Source organism: Podarcis vaucheri, assembly GCF_965113315.1.
Source record: "Podarcis vaucheri genome assembly, chromosome: 8".
NCBI classification, from domain to species: domain Eukaryota; kingdom Metazoa; phylum Chordata; class Lepidosauria; order Squamata; family Lacertidae; genus Podarcis; species Podarcis vaucheri.
The window spans coordinates 49,136,263-49,157,918 of record NC_138766.1 but is presented as its reverse complement, the minus strand read 5'-3'; the positions used below and the strand labels follow the sequence as shown (position 1 = coordinate 49,157,918).

The 21,656-nt window shown below is 40.3% G+C and overlaps 1 protein-coding gene across 4 annotated transcripts in view; it reads left to right on the top strand.

Annotated features, from left to right (window-relative positions):
- The window catches only part of OSBPL1A (oxysterol binding protein like 1A), a 156,156-nt gene that overhangs the window by 132,904 nt on the left and 1,596 nt on the right, over positions 1-21,656 (top strand). For 3 of the 4 annotated variants that reach the window (XM_082234763.1, XM_082234766.1, XM_082234765.1), the window contains exons 18-28: positions 5,207-5,282; positions 6,543-6,677; positions 7,068-7,165; positions 7,353-7,535; positions 8,525-8,632; positions 9,087-9,176; positions 9,971-10,097; positions 13,801-13,917; positions 15,532-15,655; positions 16,605-16,695; positions 20,328-20,351. In XM_082234763.1, the coding sequence (XP_082090889.1) occupies positions 5,207-5,282; positions 6,543-6,677; positions 7,068-7,165; positions 7,353-7,535; positions 8,525-8,632; positions 9,087-9,176; positions 9,971-10,097; positions 13,801-13,917; positions 15,532-15,655; positions 16,605-16,695; positions 20,328-20,351 (1,173 nt within the window). The remainder of the gene's footprint in view (positions 1-5,206; positions 5,283-6,542; positions 6,678-7,067; positions 7,166-7,352; positions 7,536-8,524; positions 8,633-9,086; positions 9,177-9,970; positions 10,098-13,800; positions 13,918-15,531; positions 15,656-16,604; positions 16,696-20,327; positions 20,352-21,656) is intronic. The other variant, XM_082234764.1, reaches the window with a different exon arrangement.

The window sequence follows — 21,656 nt, the reverse complement described above, 5'->3', positions numbered from 1 at the left end:
CTGAACAGGAGTATTCCACACAACAACACTTTGTTGTAGGTCCTACATGAGTTCCGTAATAATGAGATGATGATGCTAGCGAAAAGTGCTTTCACATAGCATACCCTGCTGTCATCGCTAAAACAGTACTGTAAGGTAGGTAACTATTGTACCCATATGGCAAGTGGAGGCTGAGAGTGTGGCTTGGCTAAAGCCATCTCTTGGGTTCCTGACTGAGGCAATCCCATTACCTGGGGACTCGTAGATCAGTCTTTTTTAGATCACTATGCCAGGATGTGCTCCAGATCCATTTTGGTCAAGTTCCATGGGCTTCATCAACTTATCTACTATGCCTTTGTTGTTGTTGTTTTTTTGACTTATTTGAACATTCACCTGGCTGGTTTTTGAAGGTTATGCCTTTATTTTCATTGCCATGAAAATGCAGGTCTTTATACTGTTGTAAAATAAACTAAGCATTCGCTATAAAATTCACTGCTAGAACATACACACGTGCCCCTTCAGAATTGCAGCAGTAAAAGTGGTACAATGTTTTTTAAAATAAAAAAACAAAGGAGCATTACTCAAGTTAAACACTAGTGTCAGCTTGTCTTCTGCAAATAACCTGTGCAAGGAATGCGCTTATTGAGACAGAACACACACTTCCTTAGTATAACGCTTCCCTCTTTATTCACTGAAACTCTATTGAAATTGGGAGGCCCATAGTTAGCTGCTTTGGTGAGTTAATGAATACCATGCCGTTTAGGGCATATAGCATAAGGAATGCAAAATGTAGTACTGTGAAATAAAGCAAAATATTTCATAGAATTAAAAATCTATTAAGCTGAGAAACCATGTTCCTCTTTCTTACCATTGCAACCTGGTGGCAGCCATTACATCAAGCGGTAGCAGGAAAGGGCCTCTCGCTTCATCACTGCAACTGAGAGGCCAGTGACTGCCTCTCTTAGAATTTTTCTACCCCAGCTGTTTGTTAAGAGAACTTGACACTAAGAACTTGAACCAAATCGTCTTACTTCTTCATTCCTCCTGAACCATTTCTCCATTGTCTTGTCTTTTTAAATTATAACCCTGAGGGTGGTGACTCTATTGTTTTGTATTGCTCTGTAAACTGGTCTGGGGCATTTTTTGGCTGAAGAGCAGGATAAAGATTATTGTAAAATAAACAATATAAACCTTGCCCTCTATCCTGATGAGTAACTGAAGAAAGCAGTTCTAAAACTAGAAAACATTTCCCTGCCCTTTTTGCACTAATTTGGATGAAATCAATTCTGACAATCATTTTTTTTTTTTTAACTGATCTTTTTCACTGAAGTAAGTAATAAATGCTGGTTGCTGATGATAGTTGCAAAGAAGTATAGGGAGGCATATTGTTAAGGAGCTTTAGAGTCATGCAAGTGTTTTTTTCTGAAATTGAAGACTTCTGTCTCACTTGTGAATTCTTTTTCAGATATCCTGGACTGGGCACTTGCCTTAATAACGGGGCCTTCCTGTCTCCCATCAAGTGGAGTCAAAATGTTATCTGGATGCAGGCCTGTCCTGTGAAGGGACCACTACTTCCTTCCCAGATACAGTACTCTTAGCTTAGCTGGGGTAGGGGTGGGGGTGTAAAAATTATTAATGGGGGTGGGGTGGGCAGATAGAGAAGTCCCCTAAATATAACTTAAGCACATTACTGTTTCACAAGTGATATTTATGTCTATACTCTAAATGTCAACTTGTTTTAACCGTCATGGCTTCCACCCAATGAGCCCTGAACTATTGCTGTATAAAGGGACATGGACTGCTTTGGGTATCTTCACAGAGTTCTTTGGGGGAAAGCCCTGATGGGTAAACCGGTTTTGAAATACGTAGTGTAGATGTGGCAAATGCAGCATGTAACATGGGAAGCATTGAATGGTATTCCCAAATAATGTTACTATTAAATTTTGAATGGTGGCTGAGAGCATTTTATTCTATTTCTATGCAATTGTGTTCCTCGCCCACAAAGTTTTGCTTAATAGCAACCTTCACTATTGGGGTGCAGTTGTTTCCTTTCCCCTTCAATTTTGTGCAATCTAGCCAGTGGCGTAGCGTGGGTTGTCAGCACCCAGGGCAAGGCAAGTAATTCGCGCCCCCTAACCTGTGGATTTGCGCCCCCTAACCCTAACCCCCAGATGTTGCGCCTGGTGCGGCCGGCCCCCCCTGCACCCCCCACGCTATGCCACTGAATCTAGCATTAATCTTAATGGAAAGTTACAGAAAACCAACTTCTCTGACAACTTTCCACTGCATTTGCTTTCTCTTTCTGTGGGCTTGCCTTCTCTTGTGCTACAAAATAATGAAACACTAATATTTGAACATGCATATCCTTAGTGGTATACACAGGCAGGAACTGAGCTGTGTAGTTTGAGAACATAGAGACAGGGACAGACTGTTGCTCATTCATGATACAGGAGAATACTGTCAGTGTAAGACATTGCTGACCTCTTTCTTGACTGGGCAGCATTTTCAGCAATAGGGTTAAGCTCGCAATACCGTAATTAGAGAGGAGAGGGGGAAAGAATGCATTGTGTAAGGAAGCTAAAGACATAAACAAAATAAAACCCACTGGATCAGGACACAGATACCCATCTAGTCCAGCATCCTGTTCTCACAGTCTCCAACCAAATGCCTATGGGAAGTCCACAAGCAGGGCCCAAGTGCAGCAGTGTGTGCACGTCACCTGTGATTCCTAGCAACTGGTGGCTAATAGCCATGTATTCCCCATGTTTAATGACCAAAGTCAGTGGCTATCACTACGTGTTGGAGTGAATTCTCACAAGAGTAAATTCTTAAGGCTTTGAGCTGAGTGACTGACCTGCTTAGCGGAGCAGGGAAGCTCACTTGCTACTGACTAAGTGCCATAGGAGTCAGAAAAATATCTGAAGGGGAGGTTCAAAGCAACCTTGCGGATTTCCCAGCTTTTGGCTTCTCCCTACCATGTGTGGCCCAGGATGCCACAAAAACATGTCTCCTCTAAGGAGGGGAAATAAAAGAAGGAAGACTCTGGGGGTCCAGTACACCAGGCTGGATCTGTTTATTGGATCCTTGGAAACAGTTTGTTGAGTAGAGAAGTACACTCAAAATGGGTAGTAAATCCAAGAAAACAACTTTACAATGACAGGAGTCTGCCATCTGACTTCCTATTGGGCTCAATGAGATTGAAGCAACACTGTGAAATTGGGACTATTTTCAGAGACTTGGACAGGATTTTGTTCGTGGCAGGCAGAGTTTTAGTTTGAACAGTCTCCATATAGCATGAGGATTGAACACAGTACTCCCAGGATGACTGTTCTCAGGAAAGTGAAGAACAATTTTCTCCAATTGTGTTTCTTACTATAAGGGTAAAACACTCTGTTACAAAATGTCAAGTGTTTTTAGTGATATACAGATTATTCATTTTGGTGTTCTTTTGAGGAAAATCATAACACGAAGCAAGTGCACATGTAGGGTTGTGTTTTGTGTTACTTTAAAAAACAAAGAGCACACTTATTTAATACTGGAAGAAGGAACGTATTTAGACTGGGATTCCGCAGGCCTGGTGACTGAAAAAAGAGCAAATTACGGTATGCTTGGAAAGACAGCATCTCTTTGGTGCACAAGTATATTAAAGGCCACCTAGCTTAAAATTGTTCCCTTAAAAAAAATTCAATTTTTCATGCTGACTTGCATGCTAACTGTGCTTTTTTTTGGGGGGGGGGAATTCACTGACTTTATGTTGGCCTGATGTAGAAATTAATAATGTATTTTGCACCATTAGAACTGGATAAATACCAGTTAGGTTTTCCTGCCATAAGGGCTTTTGGCAGGTTACCAGGTATTTTTGCTTACTTTAATCTCACACCCCTGTGAGATAGGTGAATAGCCCTTCTAGTGAGTTTGATTAAGATGTAAGATTAAAAGCTAACCACTTGCAATTAAGCTGGTGGTTGTGGTGGGTAGTGGGATTTAAAAAAAAAATAAAAAATACAAGTGTAAAAACATTTGTATTTTCTGTTGTTGGCAAAATGAAGACACATCTGGTGCCGAAAGGTGCTGTAGTACAGGCTTTGTACAAGGATAATCTTTCAGGGAGTTGGACAGTGGCATTGTAGAGCAGTTACTTCCAGTGATAATGCATGTTCATTTTTCCTGTTCCATTATGGGCTCTTGTCAAACTGGTTTTGTAGGCTTTTTTGCTTCAAGCAATAATTCTCACGGTATTCTTACAGAGGCATGACTAGCACCTGCTGCAATACCCATCTACATTCTAGCGTGATTGTTGCGGGAACACGTTGGATGACAACCATGAAAAGTCATTCTTTCTTGGCATTGTTAGAACTGGTTTTTGAGCTTTTTTTAAAAAAAAAGACAGCTTAATGTATATTTGGGGCAGGGACAAAGTAAGAGAGAGCCATCCAGATAATATCCCACCGTTCAGAACAGTCTTCCTTAGGTGTGAATTTGTCTGGATCACAGACAGCTTCTAGTCTAATCTAGTCAACTTCATCACTCAACTGAATTGTATGAGACTAGGGGAAGCAGTTGCATAGTAAAGAAATGGAACAGGCTTCCCCCACCCAAAGGTAGGCTCCTTAACACACTTAATGCCTTTACCAAGTGTCCAGAATTAAGTGGGATGCCTCCCACCCACCTCTCGTGCTTCAGAAATATGTTTACACAGGTGCACATCTTTTCTTAAAGTCCTGTTTTTTAAAAAAATGCTTTTGCAAATTGAGCTGTGGTTACTCATACAGAATACTGGGCTGTTTAACCTTAAGTACTTAATTCTTAATTAGTTCTAATTTAGTTCTTAATTAAATGTATGACAATGCCTTACATATACTCAAATTTAGTATAATTATTCATACTTTTATATTGAGGACAGATCTTCTCAACTACCTGTGTGACAAAACAGTTTGTCTGAATTGGTTACCCAACCAAAGTTGCATTATCTTTATTGCTACTGTGCAGCACATTTGGGTGGTTTATATTGAGGTACATAACTGGTTTGTGATCAGCGATGTATCATGAGCCCTATTTGAATAGAAAAATTGAGGGTTGGGAGACCAGTTGGCTGTTGTTAGACAGGTTTCTGTTCTGTCAGTATTGCATACACTCTTCATTCTGCAAATACTTAAACTAGAAGTATATTATTCAGGTCTAATGAACTTGGTCTCTTGCCCCCACCCCACCCCCACCCCCCATCTAGGACAAGCTTGCCTTCTCCAATGTTTTCCAGAAATGATTTCAGTATTTGGAGCATCTTAAGAAAGTGCATTGGAATGGTAGGTGAAACATAAAGGTAAAGGTAAAGGTACCCCTGCCCGAACGGGCCAGTCTTGACAGACTCTGGGGTTTGTGCGCCCATCTCACATCTATTGGCCGGGGGCCAGCGTTGTCCGGAGACACTTCCGGGTCACGTGGCCAGCGTGACAACGCTGCTCTGGCGAGCCAGAGCCGCACACGGAACGCCGTTTACCTTCCCGCTGGTAAGCGGTACCTATTTATCTACTTGCCCCCGGGGGTGCTTTCGAACTGCTAGGTTGGCAGGCGCTGGGACCGAGCAGCGGGAGCGCACCCCGCCGCGGGGATTCGAACCGCCGACCTTTCGATCGGCAAGCCCTAGGCGCTGAGGCTTTTACCCACAGCGCCACCCGCGTCCCAGGTGAAACATAGCTTCGAATAAAAAGCTTAATCATAGTCTTTATAGTAAATGTGTAGCAATAGATTATTGATCATATCCCCCCAAACCGGCTTTTGAATAAAAGAATTAAGGACTGACTGATGTATGCATGCATTTCGGAAGTAAATGGGTGTGTGTCTTATATAAAATCAAATGTCACAAAAGTGTGGCAAGCTTTTATCAGCTGCAGCCAGCATGAGCAATGGTCAGGGATGATGCAAGTTCTTGTCCAAAACATCTGGAAGAAGCTAAGTTGGGGGAATCAATTCTGGTTTGTAGCCTGCAGGTAAAGCTTGTTAGGTTTTTTATTTCTTATACAGTGCCTGTTAGGTACTTTATAAATTAATGCTGTAATTAATAATTAATATTGTAATTAATAATTAACAATAAAATAATTACAGCTTAATTAATACCGGCCCTTTTGCATTAATGCCTTCTAAGTGTTATTTCAGCTGACTGTAAATCAGCCTTCTTTCAACTCTTTTCATGATTTGTGTTTTAGTAATATTCTCAAGCTTCGGGTGGTCCTTTTCCTTGCCCATTTTATCATCGCAACCACCCTGTGATGTAGATTAGAGTGAGCGAGGGACTTGGAATTGTTTTGTGAGTTTCATGGCTTAGTGGAAATTTGAAACCAGGTTTCCCTGATACAACTTCAGTACTCTACCCGCTGCATGCTGTACGGGCTCTTGTTTAAAAGGGAGGCAGTGTTCCTGCCCCCCACATTCCTTTCATATCACCCTCTACCTTCCCCAATATGTACCAGCTGTATTTTATGATAAGACATATACCAGCCATAATGTTGGCAAGGCGCAGTAGTATATGTAAACATTTTTAATAAATGCTTTTAACACTCTGCTAGGAGCTGTCGAAGATCACTATGCCAGTAATTTTTAACGAGCCGCTGAGTTTCCTACAGCGACTGACAGAATATATGGAGCATACATACTTAATTCATAAGGCCAGTTCGCTTTTGGACCCGGTTGAACGAATGCAGGTACTCTACTCAAAATAAATGCATCTCGTGTTCTCTGAATGTTGCATACTGTTTCACGCAGGTAGATAAAGAGAGCTGCTTATTATTACATCTGAAACACTGTTGTGAACATTGTTGTGCATGAAATAAAAGTAATTTTGCCTCCAGCTATTGAATATCAGAGCTGTTAGGTTGGCATTAAGCAGTACTGCTTAACTCTTTGGTTTTTCTATTTTTAAAGTGGTGGTTGTAATTGACTTTTTCCTTGTTACGTGTTTTCATGATACTTAACTACTTGAATGCTTACCTCTTTCTGAGAGTTAGTGCTTTAAAAACCCCCACACAAAATAATTGGTAAGATTTTCTGCTTTAAACAAACATAAATATAAGTTCAAACTGCTTTTTCAACAGTGTGTAGCTGCCTTTGCTGTCTCAGCTGTTGCCTCTCAGTGGGAACGTACAGGAAAGCCATTCAACCCATTACTTGGAGAGACGTATGAACTGGTCAGGTAACAAACTTACAGTACAGTTTAACTGGCTGCCTCATTGAGAATTGAAAGTTAATGTCAGATATTTAAGATTTTGTTCATTGATTCTTTTTTAATGTACAAAGCTGATGCGGCAATGCCTCATTTTATCCCCTTTTGTAGAGAAACTGCAAATATCACTCAACTGTCACTTTCTTTCCATGTTTAGAGAGGACCTTGGATTCAGACTCATTTCGGAGCAAGTTAGTCATCACCCACCAATCAGTGCTTTTTATGCTGAAGGACTGAGCAATGACTTTGTGTTTCATGGTTCTATTTATCCTAAACTAAAGTTCTGGGGAAAGAGTGTTGAAGCAGAACCCAAAGGGATAATAACTTTGAAACTTCTTGAGTAAGTTGATCTGTTTGATACCTTTTGGCTGCCTTAGACAAAAAGCAAGTGGCATGTAAACTGCAGTGTTGTATAATGTATACTGGGGGTTCCCACACTGTGGTCGTTCAGGTGGTCTGTGTTGTGTTGGTGAACTTGGGAGACAGCATACCCATCATGTTAAATGCTGATTTTTAACTGTATTTGCATTGTTTTTTAAAATTTCCTGTATATTGTATTTGATTGTATTACAATTTAAATGCTATAGATTACAATCAAATACAATATACAGGAAATAAAAAAACAATGCAAATACAATTAGAAAATTATACGGCATCCTTACTAAAGCATTACAATTGCTAAGACAGATGGAAAAATCATTAAGTGCTCAGCCAAGACGCTCACCAATTTTCAAGTGGTCTGTGGGGGGAAAAAATTTGGGGAGCTACTGTTCTATCCTTAAACCTGAACACTCCCTCCCCATTTGTAGAGATGAAACCAATCAGGCATGGTATATAAGTAAAAGGATGGAAGGCAAACTGCACATGTCTGGCTGTCAGAGCTTTGAGAACCAGAGGATGGGTGTGCCCATCTGATGTGGGCAGAGCTCTTTCCTTGTCATAGTTCAGATGGACTGAGCTACATCTGTAAGTATGGTATTTGACTGAGCTTAGGCAAGGTCAGCTGCTGAAGTCCCTGTCTTTGAAACCTGTGCAGAAGGGTTGGCTAGTCTGGGATTGTCTTAAATGTGTTTGAGAGATTTCCAAGTCAATTTAGGATAGGAGACTTTCATGGTTCATGCCTGAAACCTAGATTCATCTGGCCAGGAGTTGGGGAGAGAGTTAAGGTAGGACTGACTGGCCAAGATTTGCTAAAGCCTACAAAATTGTGAGAGCGAAAAGTAATCATCAGCTTACGCTTCCTTGCACCGTGAAAGATTTTGACCTAAAGGCATGTTCTGATGACTTTTGTTTTGTGAATCTAAGCTTATTCTCTTTGCTCCCTTTCAGACATAATGAAGCATACACATGGACAAACCCTACATGCTGTGTGCATAACATTATTGTGGGCAAACTTTGGATTGAGCAGTATGGGAATATGGAAATAACCAATCACAAGTAAGCTGGAAGTCTTAACTTGCTACTTAGCTTGAAAGTGTGGCATGCTCATACTGTAACAGATATAAAATGCACTCTTAATTCCAATGCATAAGAAAACATTAAAAGCATAATCGGTGTTGTCAGGCAACATGAATAGCACTGCTCTGCATCACTCAGATCCAAAATGTTCCTGGAGAGAGAGTGTGTCAGGGAATATTATGTTACTCTTTCAGTGGTCAGAGATCCAGTGTATTTAATTTATATTAGATCAGGGCTTCTTTTTTCCTTTAACGCTTTCAAAATATCTCCCTAGTAGTAAAGCTCATAAACCCAGGGCAGATATAGTACATATATTATGCTGAACGCTACAGGAGCCAGAGCTTGCATGCTTGAAGTACTTTAAATGGCTTAGCCAGTATTTGATGTGAAAGTGTAAATTATGAGAGCTAAATTAAATTTTCTGCCCCCACAGAACTGGTGAAAAATGCATGTTAAACTTCAAGCCCTGTGGCCTTTTTGGGAAGGAGTTGCACAAAGTGGAAGGTTACATTCAGGATAAAAGGTAAGCAAGCCTCTCTGCTTATATTTCTAAAGCAGATGGCAGATGATTTATTTTTATTTTTTTTACAAAAATGCTGAAATGCTATTAGCCTAAATTATGTTGCATAACTAGGGATGAGAAGCCTCAGGCCCCAGGGGGCAGATTTGGCCCTCTAGGCTACCTCTCTTGTCCTCAGGCGTTTGTTCAGGTCACACCCCTCACTGGCCCTGCTCCCATTTCCTTGAGTGCTTTGGGCTGGCTAGAACGTGGTCTTAACTGTGATAAAGCCCCTTGCCTGCCTGGATGGAGAGAGACTTGTGTATGAACCTCTGACTTCTGCATCGTTAGAATGCAGCTCACTGTACAAAGGCAAGAGTCACATTCTTTGTGTTTCCTTCTTTTGTCTCTGTCCCTGCTCACCAGTGGCATGCAATTTTGTGAGAGAATAGTGCTTCCTTTGGCTCTGAAAAATGTCCCCTACACCTGACTTAGATGTTCATTAGCTTCTGTGAGTTGAGCATTTTGTGTCTTAACTTCTGTTTAGAGCCATAGTCTTCATTCAGCCTTTTCAGATCAAGGACCCACCTTTAAACTCAAACATGCACTGAGAACCCATTTCTTAATTTTCTACCATCTGGTTCTATGGTGGTAAGAGATGCTGTTGCAACCCACCTTAGGTCATGCCGTGACCCGGTATTGAGTCCCAAGCAACCAATTGAAGACCAGTGGTTAAGAGTGTGAACCTGAATATTATAATAAGTCAGTACTTCTGCTGTTCCTTAATTTGTTTGTTTTGTGGGGGGGCTCTTTGACAGCAAAAAGAAACTTTGTGCACTCTATGGAAAATGGACTGAGTGTTTGTATAGTGTTGATCTTGCAACATTTGAAGCTTACAAAAAGAATGACAAGAAGAACACAGAAGAGAAGAAAAACAACAAGCAGGTATTGATATTAAAATGTAACTTGGTAACAGTGATGTGTGTTTAAAACTAACAGCAGTAAAAAATGTCCTCAGCTAAATACCTGATGGTATTGTTCATGATTTGAAAGGATTTATGCAGCCATCCTGTTTTCCTCAGTGCTTTAAAAATCCTGAAAATGTTTTTTTTTCTTCTCCTTTGGACTTTGCATGCCTAGTTCACAATGTGACCCAGTTTGGACAATCTTGCAGAGCTCCATAAACCATGGTTTATAAAATGAGGAAAGCACACTGGGCCCAAAGCACTCTTCTCTCACCGCCCTCGCCTCTCACTCACTTGCACCAGCTTTGGCACACATTGGCTTGTATTAAGCTAAGGGTTCCTGTTATGTCAAAGCAGAAGGAACTCTGGCTTACCATTGGTTAAGAAGCCAGGAAAATAAGCTAGGTTACATCCCAATGTACTGTTCTAGTTTACCAATATTAAGCTAGAGTTCCCTGCTTCATATGCAACAAAGAACTCGGGTTCCCTCACTGCAAGGTGAGGTTACAGGGGAACCAGGCAGAGGGCCTTCTCGGTAGTGGCGCCCATCCCATCAATGTCAACGACATAAACAACTATCTGACTTTTAGAAGACATCTGAAGGCAGCCCTGTTTAGGGAAGTTTTTAATGTTTGAAGTTTTATTCTGTTTTTAGTCCTCTGTTGGGAGCCATCCAGAATGGCTGAGGAAAACCACCCAGATGGGCAGGGCATAAATAAAATTATTATTATTATTATTATTATTATTATTATTATTATTATTATTATTAACAAGTCAGAATCTTTACTGTAAACTCCTTTAGGGGAGGAGTTCTCAGGCCTGACATACGTTCCTGGCATCATAACCTATGGTGGATTAAACTTTGGTTAATGGTCCTATTTCTTGTTTTTATGGAGATGGCAGCATCTTATAGTCCTGTAATTACAGAGGTATATAAAAAATGCTTTCAATAGACAAAAGCTCTTTAAACTTCATCACATTGGTGATGTTGTCTCCTCTCCTTGGATTGATTTTTGCAGACAACATAAAATTGCGGGGAAGGTAGGCTGCCATGAAAAGTTTGTGGGAGTCTCTCTCTTTTTCTAAGGGGTGTGTGTGGCTTCGTACACACAATTGCAAATGGTGGCGCCTGCTCTTGGGTTGATCAGCCCCATGGAAGGAGCTCATACCTTTTTAAAGACCTTCAAATTATTCAAGGTGAAGATAAACTAATTTTTACTCACCAAAACATAGGGATTGTTGCAACTAAAGTTGGGAGACATTTTAGCACATGTTTAATTTTGGTTGGATCTTTCCCTTAAGTTTGTGTGTGAGAGATACCAATTCTGGTACACGCTTAATGTTTATAATTTCAGAATGCTCCAGTAGTGATTCACATGAATTGCTACCTGTAACGCAGCTTACTTCACTTATTATCAGGAGTATGGAAAGGCTCTAGAGATCTACTGCAGTCTTTGAGAGGCAGCCCTGTGAAGGGCCCAGGGGGACAGGAAGAGCAAACAAGAAAAACATACCATTCGTATATGCCTCTTGTGTTACTAGCAAACTCTGGTTATGCAGAAGATGGCTGGTGCTGTGGTGCAAAATACAAAATGCTTAAATATATGGAGCCTTGCTTTGGCTTGTAGATATGTGAAATTTACAAGGAAGATGGAATTGGATAATAGCAGATTTATTAATGGCAAGAATTTGAAGCTGAGATACTTCCAAGTCCCTTCTAGAGAGTTCTGGCTTCACATGCTCAAAAGGAGAATTGAATAGCTTGGGCCACAATCTTTATCTCACACTAAGATCCAATAAAGCTGGCGCACAGGACATAGAACAGTAAAGAAGGTTTAAAAAGCCAATTAAGAAACAGGAAAGGGAAGAGACATGCATGGTTGAAGGGGAGAAAAGGAAAACAACAAAACAGAGCTTTGCTCCTGGCAATTTCTTCCTTTTAACAATCTATGGTTTTGTAAATTTGCATACACTCAAACATAAAAGATGTAGACAATTTCCCCCAGGCAGTCTGCACATTTATTTCCCTTGCCCCCAATTGCATACGAACTGGATTTTTTTAAAATAAAAAAACACACCAAGGAATTGACTTGATCAGATCAAAGGTTTGTCTCGGGGGAAGGGTGGGGGAGAGCCTGCTGCCCTCCATACGTTGTTGGATTCGATTCCCATCAGTCAGAGCCAGAATGACCAGTGGTCAGAGATGACGGGAATTGTAATCCAGCAACTTCTGGAGGGCCAGAGGTTACCCTCTTGTCCAGCTTTCTGTTGCCAACCCTCAGCAAAACGTTCGCAAGCAGGGCAGGTCAAGAGATAATTCAGTCGTATATCCATAGTACCTATACAATTAATATTTGCCCCCGTCATTTACATGATTGGTTAGTTATCACACCACTGGGACTAGGTGTAGTTGGAAAGCACATGAAGCGTTAACTTATTTAAGCAGGTCTTGTTGATGCCTGGATGGCAAGACTACCTGGGGAGCATTTTGGGAAATCATCACTATTTAACGGAGGACTAGGCATCAGTTTTGGGATGAAGGACCACATTACCTTGGGGGGTAGTGAGGGGCTGCATAATGGGTCAATGGACTGACCAAAGCAATAAGTAGATAGGATACATGTTTTCTCTCTCCTCTCAAGCTTGTGGTGTGGCACATAGGATGTGGCCCACAGATGGCTCACTTGTGCCTTAATGGGGCTGAAAAGTATCCACATGAACCTTTTGACAACATTCATCTTAGTGTAGCATACTATATGCAGGCTGGTTTTGCTGCATTTCTCAAGATCCTAAAATAAAAACTAGGTTATTCCGAATCTAGCATGTATTTCTAGAACACCTTTTCATCGAAGCATACGTTTTCTAATGCAGGCTTGTATATAAGGCCAGGTATCTTACTAGCCTGTGGAGAGGAAATGCGATTCTGCTAAGCTGCTTGTTAGGCAGATCAGTAAGAAACAAAGCCTTCTCTCCATTCCTCCTTCACCAGCCAACATGGTTTTGTGTTGGCTGCAGAGGGCAGCGCATACTGCCTTCTCCATCCAGCACAGAAAGAAAGTGGGCAAGCAGAGTAGGGGACAGATTGCTTCATCCCTCATCCGCCATCTTACTCACCTGCTGACATGGAATTCCTTATTGCCTATGGATGTTCCAGGGTGGTCCAAACAAGTGACATGTCTGAGAATGATCCCTCCCTCCCTCTCCTTGTGCAGAGTATTTGGGAATTATTAAATGTTAACTCCCATGTTGTCCAAAATGGTCTCCATTTTGACCATGTATCTGTAAATACCTTTGTTTGTTTTTTGAAAGGTTGGAGATATATATATATAGTGGTACCTCGGGTTCAGTACTTAATTCATTCCAGTAGTCCGTTCTTAACCTGAAACTGTTCTTAACCTGAAGCACCACTTTAGCTAATGGCACCTCCTGCTGCAGCCACGCCGCTGCTGCCCAATTTCTGTTCTCATCCTGAGGCAAAGTTCTTAACCCAAGGTACTATTTCTGGGTCTGTAACCTGAAGCGTATGTAACCCGAAGCGTATGTAACCCGAGGTACCACTGTATATAGATGATATATATAGATATATGATATGTATATTCCATCTGTGCCTAATTCTGCTGCCTCTTTTAACTACTAGAGCTAGTTTGCAGGTTCTTGTTTTTCATTTTACTTTCTTCTTATAGATGGGCAGTTCTGATGAACCAGATGAGATACCCTTGCCAGATTGTGAAAGTGTGTGCGTTATACCTGGAAGTGTGTTGTTATGGAGGATAGCCCCAAGGCCTTCTAATTCAACACAGGTGAGGAACCTTGACCAAGACACTGCATTTTGTCAGTGTGTTGCTCTGTCTCATGCACATGTGCTGCATGGATTTGCATTTCTTTGTATATGTAAGAGTGAGGTCTATCTCATGTTGCCTGGGTTAAAGGGTGTGTAGGTGAAGAGAGGAGAGAATACGGATAACTTTGCACCAGCTCGTGCCTCCATTTCAGGAAAACAAAATTCAGGTTACAATTAGGTGTCTGGCAGTTAAATTTGATCCTCTCGCTGTACCTTCCTCAACCTCTTAGCACCTCCATTACTGTGTGTTGTGTAACATTTGTAAAAGACAGGATTATTCTTATCAGTGTAGAATTCTTTTGATAAAACCCTTAAGGTTTAGTTAGCCTTTTCTCTTTCCATAGCAAACATGAGCAAGGCTACCCCCTTCCTACCTAGACACAAGGCGGGATCCAGTGCTCCTGTTTCACTAGCACAAGGGATGTGTATTAGCAGAATTATAGTTTTGTTCTTGGAAAGCATTGTATAAATTTGGGATTTCTATTGTTGTTTAGTCGTGTCCAACTCTTCATGACCCCATGGACAAGAGCACGCCAGACACTCCTATCTTCCACTGCCTCCCGCAGTTTGGTCAAACTCATGCTGGTAGCTTCAAGAACACTGTCCAACCATCTTGTCCTCTGTCGTCCCCTTCTCCTTGTGCCCTCAATCTTTCCCAACATCAGGAAGACTCCAGGGAGTCTTCTCTTCTCATGAGGTGGCCAAAGTATTGGAGCCTCAGCTTCAGGATCTGTCCTTCCAGTGAGCACTCAGGGCTGATTTCCTTAAGAATGGATAGGTTTGATCTTCTTGCAGTCCATGGGACTCTCAAGAGTCTCCTCCAGTACCAGTTTAATGTTTTTTTGCGTATTGTGATCCTCCCTGAGAGCTTTTATGGCAGAATATAAACTTTAGACTCTTGCTTCCTCAACACATATACCGCAGCGCATGTCAGAATATATATTGTATACTTGGAATTGTGGCATACTTGTCAAAAAAACTTGTCTGCCTCTTTTTTTGCTCTTTAGGCCCAATTAGAATTCTATCTATTTAACATGGAGAGTTGGATATCAATTAGTTTCAATTAATCCCTACCCCTATTATTTATATACCATTACATTCTCAGCATTTAATACTAGTAAATGTTTGCAATCACATTGGAGCCTATACTCCCCATAATCATATTGTGGTGATCCAAGTTCTGAAATATTCCCTTGCCTGTTGTTCCAATTGATGAGCAAATAAAACAAACCTGTCCTTCATCATGCAGCTTAACACTTTTTGTTATGTTGACATTGATCCTTTTCCATTGATCCCATTCCAGTTCTTGTAGTCTTCTAGTTCGTCCTGCACAAAATCCCATCTGTTTTCTGTTTGAAAGGCCACTTAGATAATTTGATGATACCTGTTCATTTCATGAACATACTCCTTTCCCCAAGGTCACTGTAATGAAAACATTGAATAAAAGGCCCCAAGACTGATCCCTTGAGAAACTCAGTTGGATACTTCCTCTGAGAATGTATAAGCCTATTAACAGCTGGTACTTGCTCATAAAAATAAAAGAACATTCAAAAAGCTCTTTGTTGTTTTTCAGATGTACAACTTCACTACTTTTGCTATGGCTTTGAATGAATTGGATGAAGAAATGGAAAGTGTTATTCCTAAAACGGACTGCAGGCTAAGGCCAGATATAAGAGCTATGGAAAATGGTGACATAGGTAATTTAAAGGGCTAGCTGAATTTTTAAAAAAATATATATCCAAATGCTTCATTTTATAGGACATACTTTTTATGTATAGATTTGTTTTAGCAATCAAATTTTACAGAGTCCCTTGCAAAGGAATGCCTGTTAGTGATATAAATAGTAATCTGATGCTAACTTTTAAAGAATATTTACATCTGACATTCCCCTTCTACAGCTAGCAAGGCAGCTCCTCCTCGTGCAATGGTTCTCAGTTTTGTCGTTGATTTTATATAAATGAAAATTTTGCCGTATGAATATGAGTTTCAGCTTGTCCTTTCTCACAGTGTCAACTTTTATCAGGAGCTGGTTTCTGATTTTGTAGCAATACCATCAAAATTACTCAGACTTTACTTTACACAAATGCAAACTCGATATATTAACAAATTTCAGTTGATTTCCAATGTAAATTTACAGCAGCAAAGAATATGTGAAAATGCTGCAATGTCAGGGTTGTATCCAACACTATCACTGCACGTAACACTATCGCTTTGCTCCCATAATATGACTTCACCTCCCTTGTGGCAGCCTTTTGTACACCCTCAAAATCTGCTCTGGGGGGTTGGGGGGGACACCACCTGAAGCAGAGTTTGAAGGCATGAGAGGTGCTATAGGTGGGGATAAGAGGAAGGTGAAGTCCTGTTTGCTCATGCCCTTAGTTAATGTACCTTACATGTCTGTTATCTTACATCATTTCTTAGTTAGTCCCATTATTTGGGAGCATGGGAAATATTACAGTGAAGCTGGTGTTTGAATGATCTACCAGTTCACACCACTGCACAAAAACCTCAAGATTCTAGTTGTGCCAACCAAAACGGCATTAAAATTCTACCCCCGTCACTGACATAGCACTATTCCAGCTATTGGGAGTATTCTTCCGTAGGTTTCAGTTGGATCCAGCCTTTTCTCTGTCTGTCTCTTGATAGATGTAGCAAGTGAAGAAAAGAAGAGGCTTGAAGAAAAACAAAGAGCTGCTCGTAAAAACAGGTCAAAGTCAGAGGAAGACTGGAAGACAAGGTCAGTAAACTGGGGGCTAAAGCACTTGATTTAATAGTTTACAAATGCTTTTTCTAACTCTCTTTTTAAATGTCTGCATACTTGGGAGTGCCTGGCAATACTACACATGTCCACTGCTTATGTGCTGCAGTGCTTTGCCATTTCAAATTGCTCATAGTCTGAAAACTCACTGCACCATCATTTTCGAAAGAGGCCTTATATTTTACAACAGCCATTTAACTACTTACTTCTGCTCCTTTCAGTCATTACTCACTAGATTTTTTGCCCGTGTTAAAGCTTTCAAAAGCGCTTAGGTTTAGCAGTAGCCCCTTGGAATTAGACTTATGAACGAGGTAAACAAATTATTTCCAGTACAGCCACACACTGGAGTCTGTGAAAATCCCTAGCATTTTTAGGCCAGCAGTGGGGACTCAGAAGTAATTTGTAGCTGGTCCCAGGGGAATTTAGAAAGAAGGGTACTTTTGACCTCCTGTGTCTCTCCAGCAGTGTTTGATTGAAAACATTAAGGGTAGGCAGACTTGGAAACTCTCCCGTTGAATACTCTGTTGTATCCCAAGCAAGTTAAATGATTCTGGGACAGGAGTGGGATTACAATTGCGAAGAAGTCTGATGAAATGGAATTTTGGTACAATTCTGTCTTGAAATTTAAAATTTGGAATTCATATCCAATAAATGCAACGAGTCTGCATTTTGAACTTGTGAAGTAGCTTCAAGCTCAGAGTGGGTTTGTGGTTTTTGTGCAATTTTTAAGTCTCGGCACTCATCGGTGTGCTTTTCCACTTGAGTCTCCAATAGGTGCATACCTCGAGCAAACACTGTACACATGTAATACTTCCACCCATATTCCATGAAAACATGAGGTCTGCATTCCCTCATTGTAAAAGACATGCATTGCCTGTGAACATACATGCATCTGTGTGGACATACATACATGGACAGCCTAGTGTTAAGGTTTTTTTTAATAATCTTTACAATTTAAGTTGGTTTGAAATGTGTCTCAGGGCAAGTTGAATGATAGGGCTGTAAAGTTACCTTGTGAAATGCAGCCTACACTCCCATTCTTAAAAAGGCATTTAAACCACAACTTCTGATTGTAAAAACATATTGAACTTGATTATTGTGCTTGTGAAGTACATGCAACATTATACCAACTTGAAGGAAGCAGGCTCACACTCTTGTATACACAGTCCATACAAGGTGATTTTGGTGCTAAATACAGATGTCAAATAGACTGTTTCTTTGCCACATTTAATATTCCATGCGTGTTTCTTTCATAATGGTAGAAATTCACATACCTTTATTGTGGACATGTTCACAAATAACAATGGTTGTGATGCCATTTCAGTCCCCCCAAATAGGACTTTAAAATACCTTTTATTATTATTATTTGCCAGTAAGCAACACTTTCTAAAACTGGAGAAATGATTCCAATTTTTTTTTGAACTATTGTTCTTTTTATTAGTTTTCATTTGAAATTTTTGCCACTTACACCTCACATTCTGGTCCTTTTACACAGATGTTATACTGATAGGACAGATAGTGTCAATATTAAAAAGTGATGCAATTTTGTGCTTTATAATGGTAGAACACTAAAGTAATCATGTATTAAATATTCAGTTGCTCCAGTGGCTGTATTTTTTTTAAAAAATAGTTCAGCCAGAAATCTCATAATTGGGAGATTTAAATACTGCTAAGTAGGGATGAAAACACATCAAAACACTTCAATACAAGTTCATCTAGTTGCATTGGAAACTCCAGGATGAAAAAAAGTTTTCCTAAAATTAGAAAGTACTGTATATATCAGGCAGGCTAAGAGGCTTGATAGCCCAAATTATGAAAACATTCAATTCTTGGTTCAAATTCATGTCCATATTTAAAATCCGTTTAATTGTTTTAGGTACTGTTGCTGTTTCTTCAGTATAATTAAATTCAGCAGGGTGTTTCAGTTGCTTTGCAAACAGGTCAATGAACCCAAATAACCCTAGACTATTGTGCAAAGAATGTGATGGGATGAATTGCTTCTGAAATAAAACAGCTGAAGTTATGAGTGACAAAGATTTCTGGCTTGTAAAAATAAATTGTGAAATTGCATGTTTAATGCAAGCTAAAGGCAAGGTTTTGCAATATGAGCTGCTTTAAGGCACATCAATAGTCATTGTGGGAAACGAGGCCTGCCACATGGCAAAGTACTAATTTTCTAAATGAGGCAAACTACCTCCCAGACCTTACCTTTCTCACAGAAGGCAACAACAGGGTCTTCCAGCCTCTGAATAGGGCAGTGCATCAAATCATATCTGTTTCAGAAATGCAAACTTTCTACTGCATTGGTCAGTGTGTAGTAAAAATCAGAATTGGGACAAGCAAGTCTTTTTAAAAAAATCAGTGGGTAGCTAGGACAATGATACATTGTTGATTTTAATGGGACATGAATGCTTGACTGTGTTCTGGGCTACTTTTATTATCCCTGGTAAACAGCCAAGTGCGTTGGTGTGAACAGGGACAGAATGGATTCCCAGTGGAAGTGTTTTTCCCCGTTGCTGGGATTATTCCTCTTCATTGCCCCACTCTACATTTTTAGCAGGGAGATTGTGAGATTGTTTTTTAAAAAACAACAACAGTAAATGCCATTTTAGAATTCCGGTCCTATGTTTTAACTGTGAACAGAGAATGTGAACAGAGTGAATGGTGGACCATGACTCCTGTATATTATACTATTAACACAGTGAACTCCTTGTAAAGAGACAGACGGATAACATGCTGTATTATGCTTTACTTTGAATTATGCATTTATTTCTACAGAAGCTGTATTTTTACATGGAATTGCTCAGTGCTCCTAAATGCCTACCATATGTTACAAACATTATGCAGAGAATTGCTAGAAATTGCACCCTGTGATAACTTGCCATAATGCTGGGTATCCTAGTACTCTGGTGAAAACTGTTATGTGCAGTGATTCTTCTGGGGGGGCGTCTTGCCATGGTTTGAAAATTCCCATCCTGGTTGGGGCTGACTCCACATTGCAGTTGGAGCCCAATCTATGGAGGGCAGCAGACTGGGAAAGGCTCTGCTGCAACCACAGAAAGTCAGATGCCTTTGATCCCTCCTGCAAGGTACTTGCAGTACAAGCTTTTCAGGGGGAACATGCACACTTCCTCATGCTGGTTTTGAGTCCCAGGAACATAGTTGAAGGAAACAGAATGAGAAAGTGACACTTCCCTCCAAGCTCAGCTGCCAGTTTGAATATTCATCATCAGGAACCTTTTCTCAGATACTTTTTGTCCTGTTGCTGCCAGACATGGTTTCTATTTAGAAATCAAGTACCTCTATACTGAGAACAAACTAAGCTGTATGTTAGGAATTAAAACTTTAGAAGCTTCTGAAAGTTTCCTCTGGCTCCAGACTTGGCAGTGTCATTGTGTATTCTTCGATCAGAAGCTACTGAGCAGTCTGTGCATAATAGCTTTTACACAAACTTCCAAATGTTGCCTTCATAAAAATACTTATGCCAAGTAGGGGACATGTGCTAGCTGCCAACAGGCACTAGACTCTACACTTTATTTCCTTCATGGTTTGCTCATTCAAATGTCTTATTGTTGCTGTAAGTTGCATTATGTTTTGTCTCTTTTTAAAAGTCAGCCAGTGGCCCAGGGACCCAGGTTTGACCTTTTCTGATACTTTTTTTGCTTGCTTTCCTAACATGTTTGGCTTTGCATTTTAAGGCTTGAAATTGTTTCCAGTTCCTATAAATTAGTGATACTCGAAATATGAATTTGGTCCTCTTATTAGAATTCTGTCGGCTTTCCAACTTACCCAAATTGACTATTCTGATTTTGGGTTTTTATTTATTGGGGGGGGGGAGTGTTATTCTTAGCAGTTCTGGTAAACTTGATGCTTAATATTTAAATAGACATTGAATGTTAATGTCCAGGGTTTCCTAAGATGTACCTGGGAAGGAAAGGCAGAGGCATATATTCTTTTCCAGTATCATAATTTTTAAGATTGTTTGGTAGTTTAAGGGTGAGTTTATACCATCATGGAAAGAATTTTAATCTCCATATGATGATTCTCTCCTTACCTGTCAATTCTTTTTAATACATCCAATTTGTCAAATTTTGTGAAGTACAATCAAAACCTAACCTTCAAAACATGGATGTGGGGTTGTATATACAGTAATTCTTCACCAGAGGAGGGATGATAGTGTTAAAACTCACTGTCGACTTTTCTTCCCTGTTAAATGATCATATAAACTCAGTTTGCACAAGGTGCGGTAGAATAGTAAATGTACCCAACAATTTATATTGGATTATTTGCAGTATGTATGTATGTATGTACTCACTTCTGCCTATTCCTAGCACCCTCATGCTTATTGGACCAGTTTGGACAGTCTTTTCTAGCTTTAAGAAGTGTCCTGCCATGCAACTCCCCTGATGTGCATTGCTTCATTCTTGGCTTGTATTATGCCAGTCTTCCTCATGTCCCAGCTGCAGAACTGTGCCTTAGTACAAGCCAGGAATAAATGGCAGGGCTAGCACACAAGGAGGTGGGAGGAGCACTTGGTTCCAGCACTTGTTCTTGGCTTCATAAACTGGGGCTTATGTATTGTCTTTCTACACTAAACTGAGCCATTGATTGAAGGACCATTGCAAGATGGCTAGAGTGTTGCAGCGACAGTGCTACCTACCTCCTGTCACCTTCTCTTTTTCATAATGAACACCTCTGTTTTTTGGTTTGTTAAAAAAAAGCAGTGTCTGTTGTTGTTTTTTGGTTTTTTACCCTTTTCACAGCGACATAAGAAACTGAAGCTCACCTCTCTTTCCAGGGCTGTTTTGGGTGCTTGCTTCAATTAAATTTGCTAGTTGTTAAATTTTGAAAGCTGGACTGATAGGCATGTAACTAACCTGCAAAAGGAGGACCAGCTTCCAGGATCACATAATTATCAGTTGTCATGTGTCCTTACATGA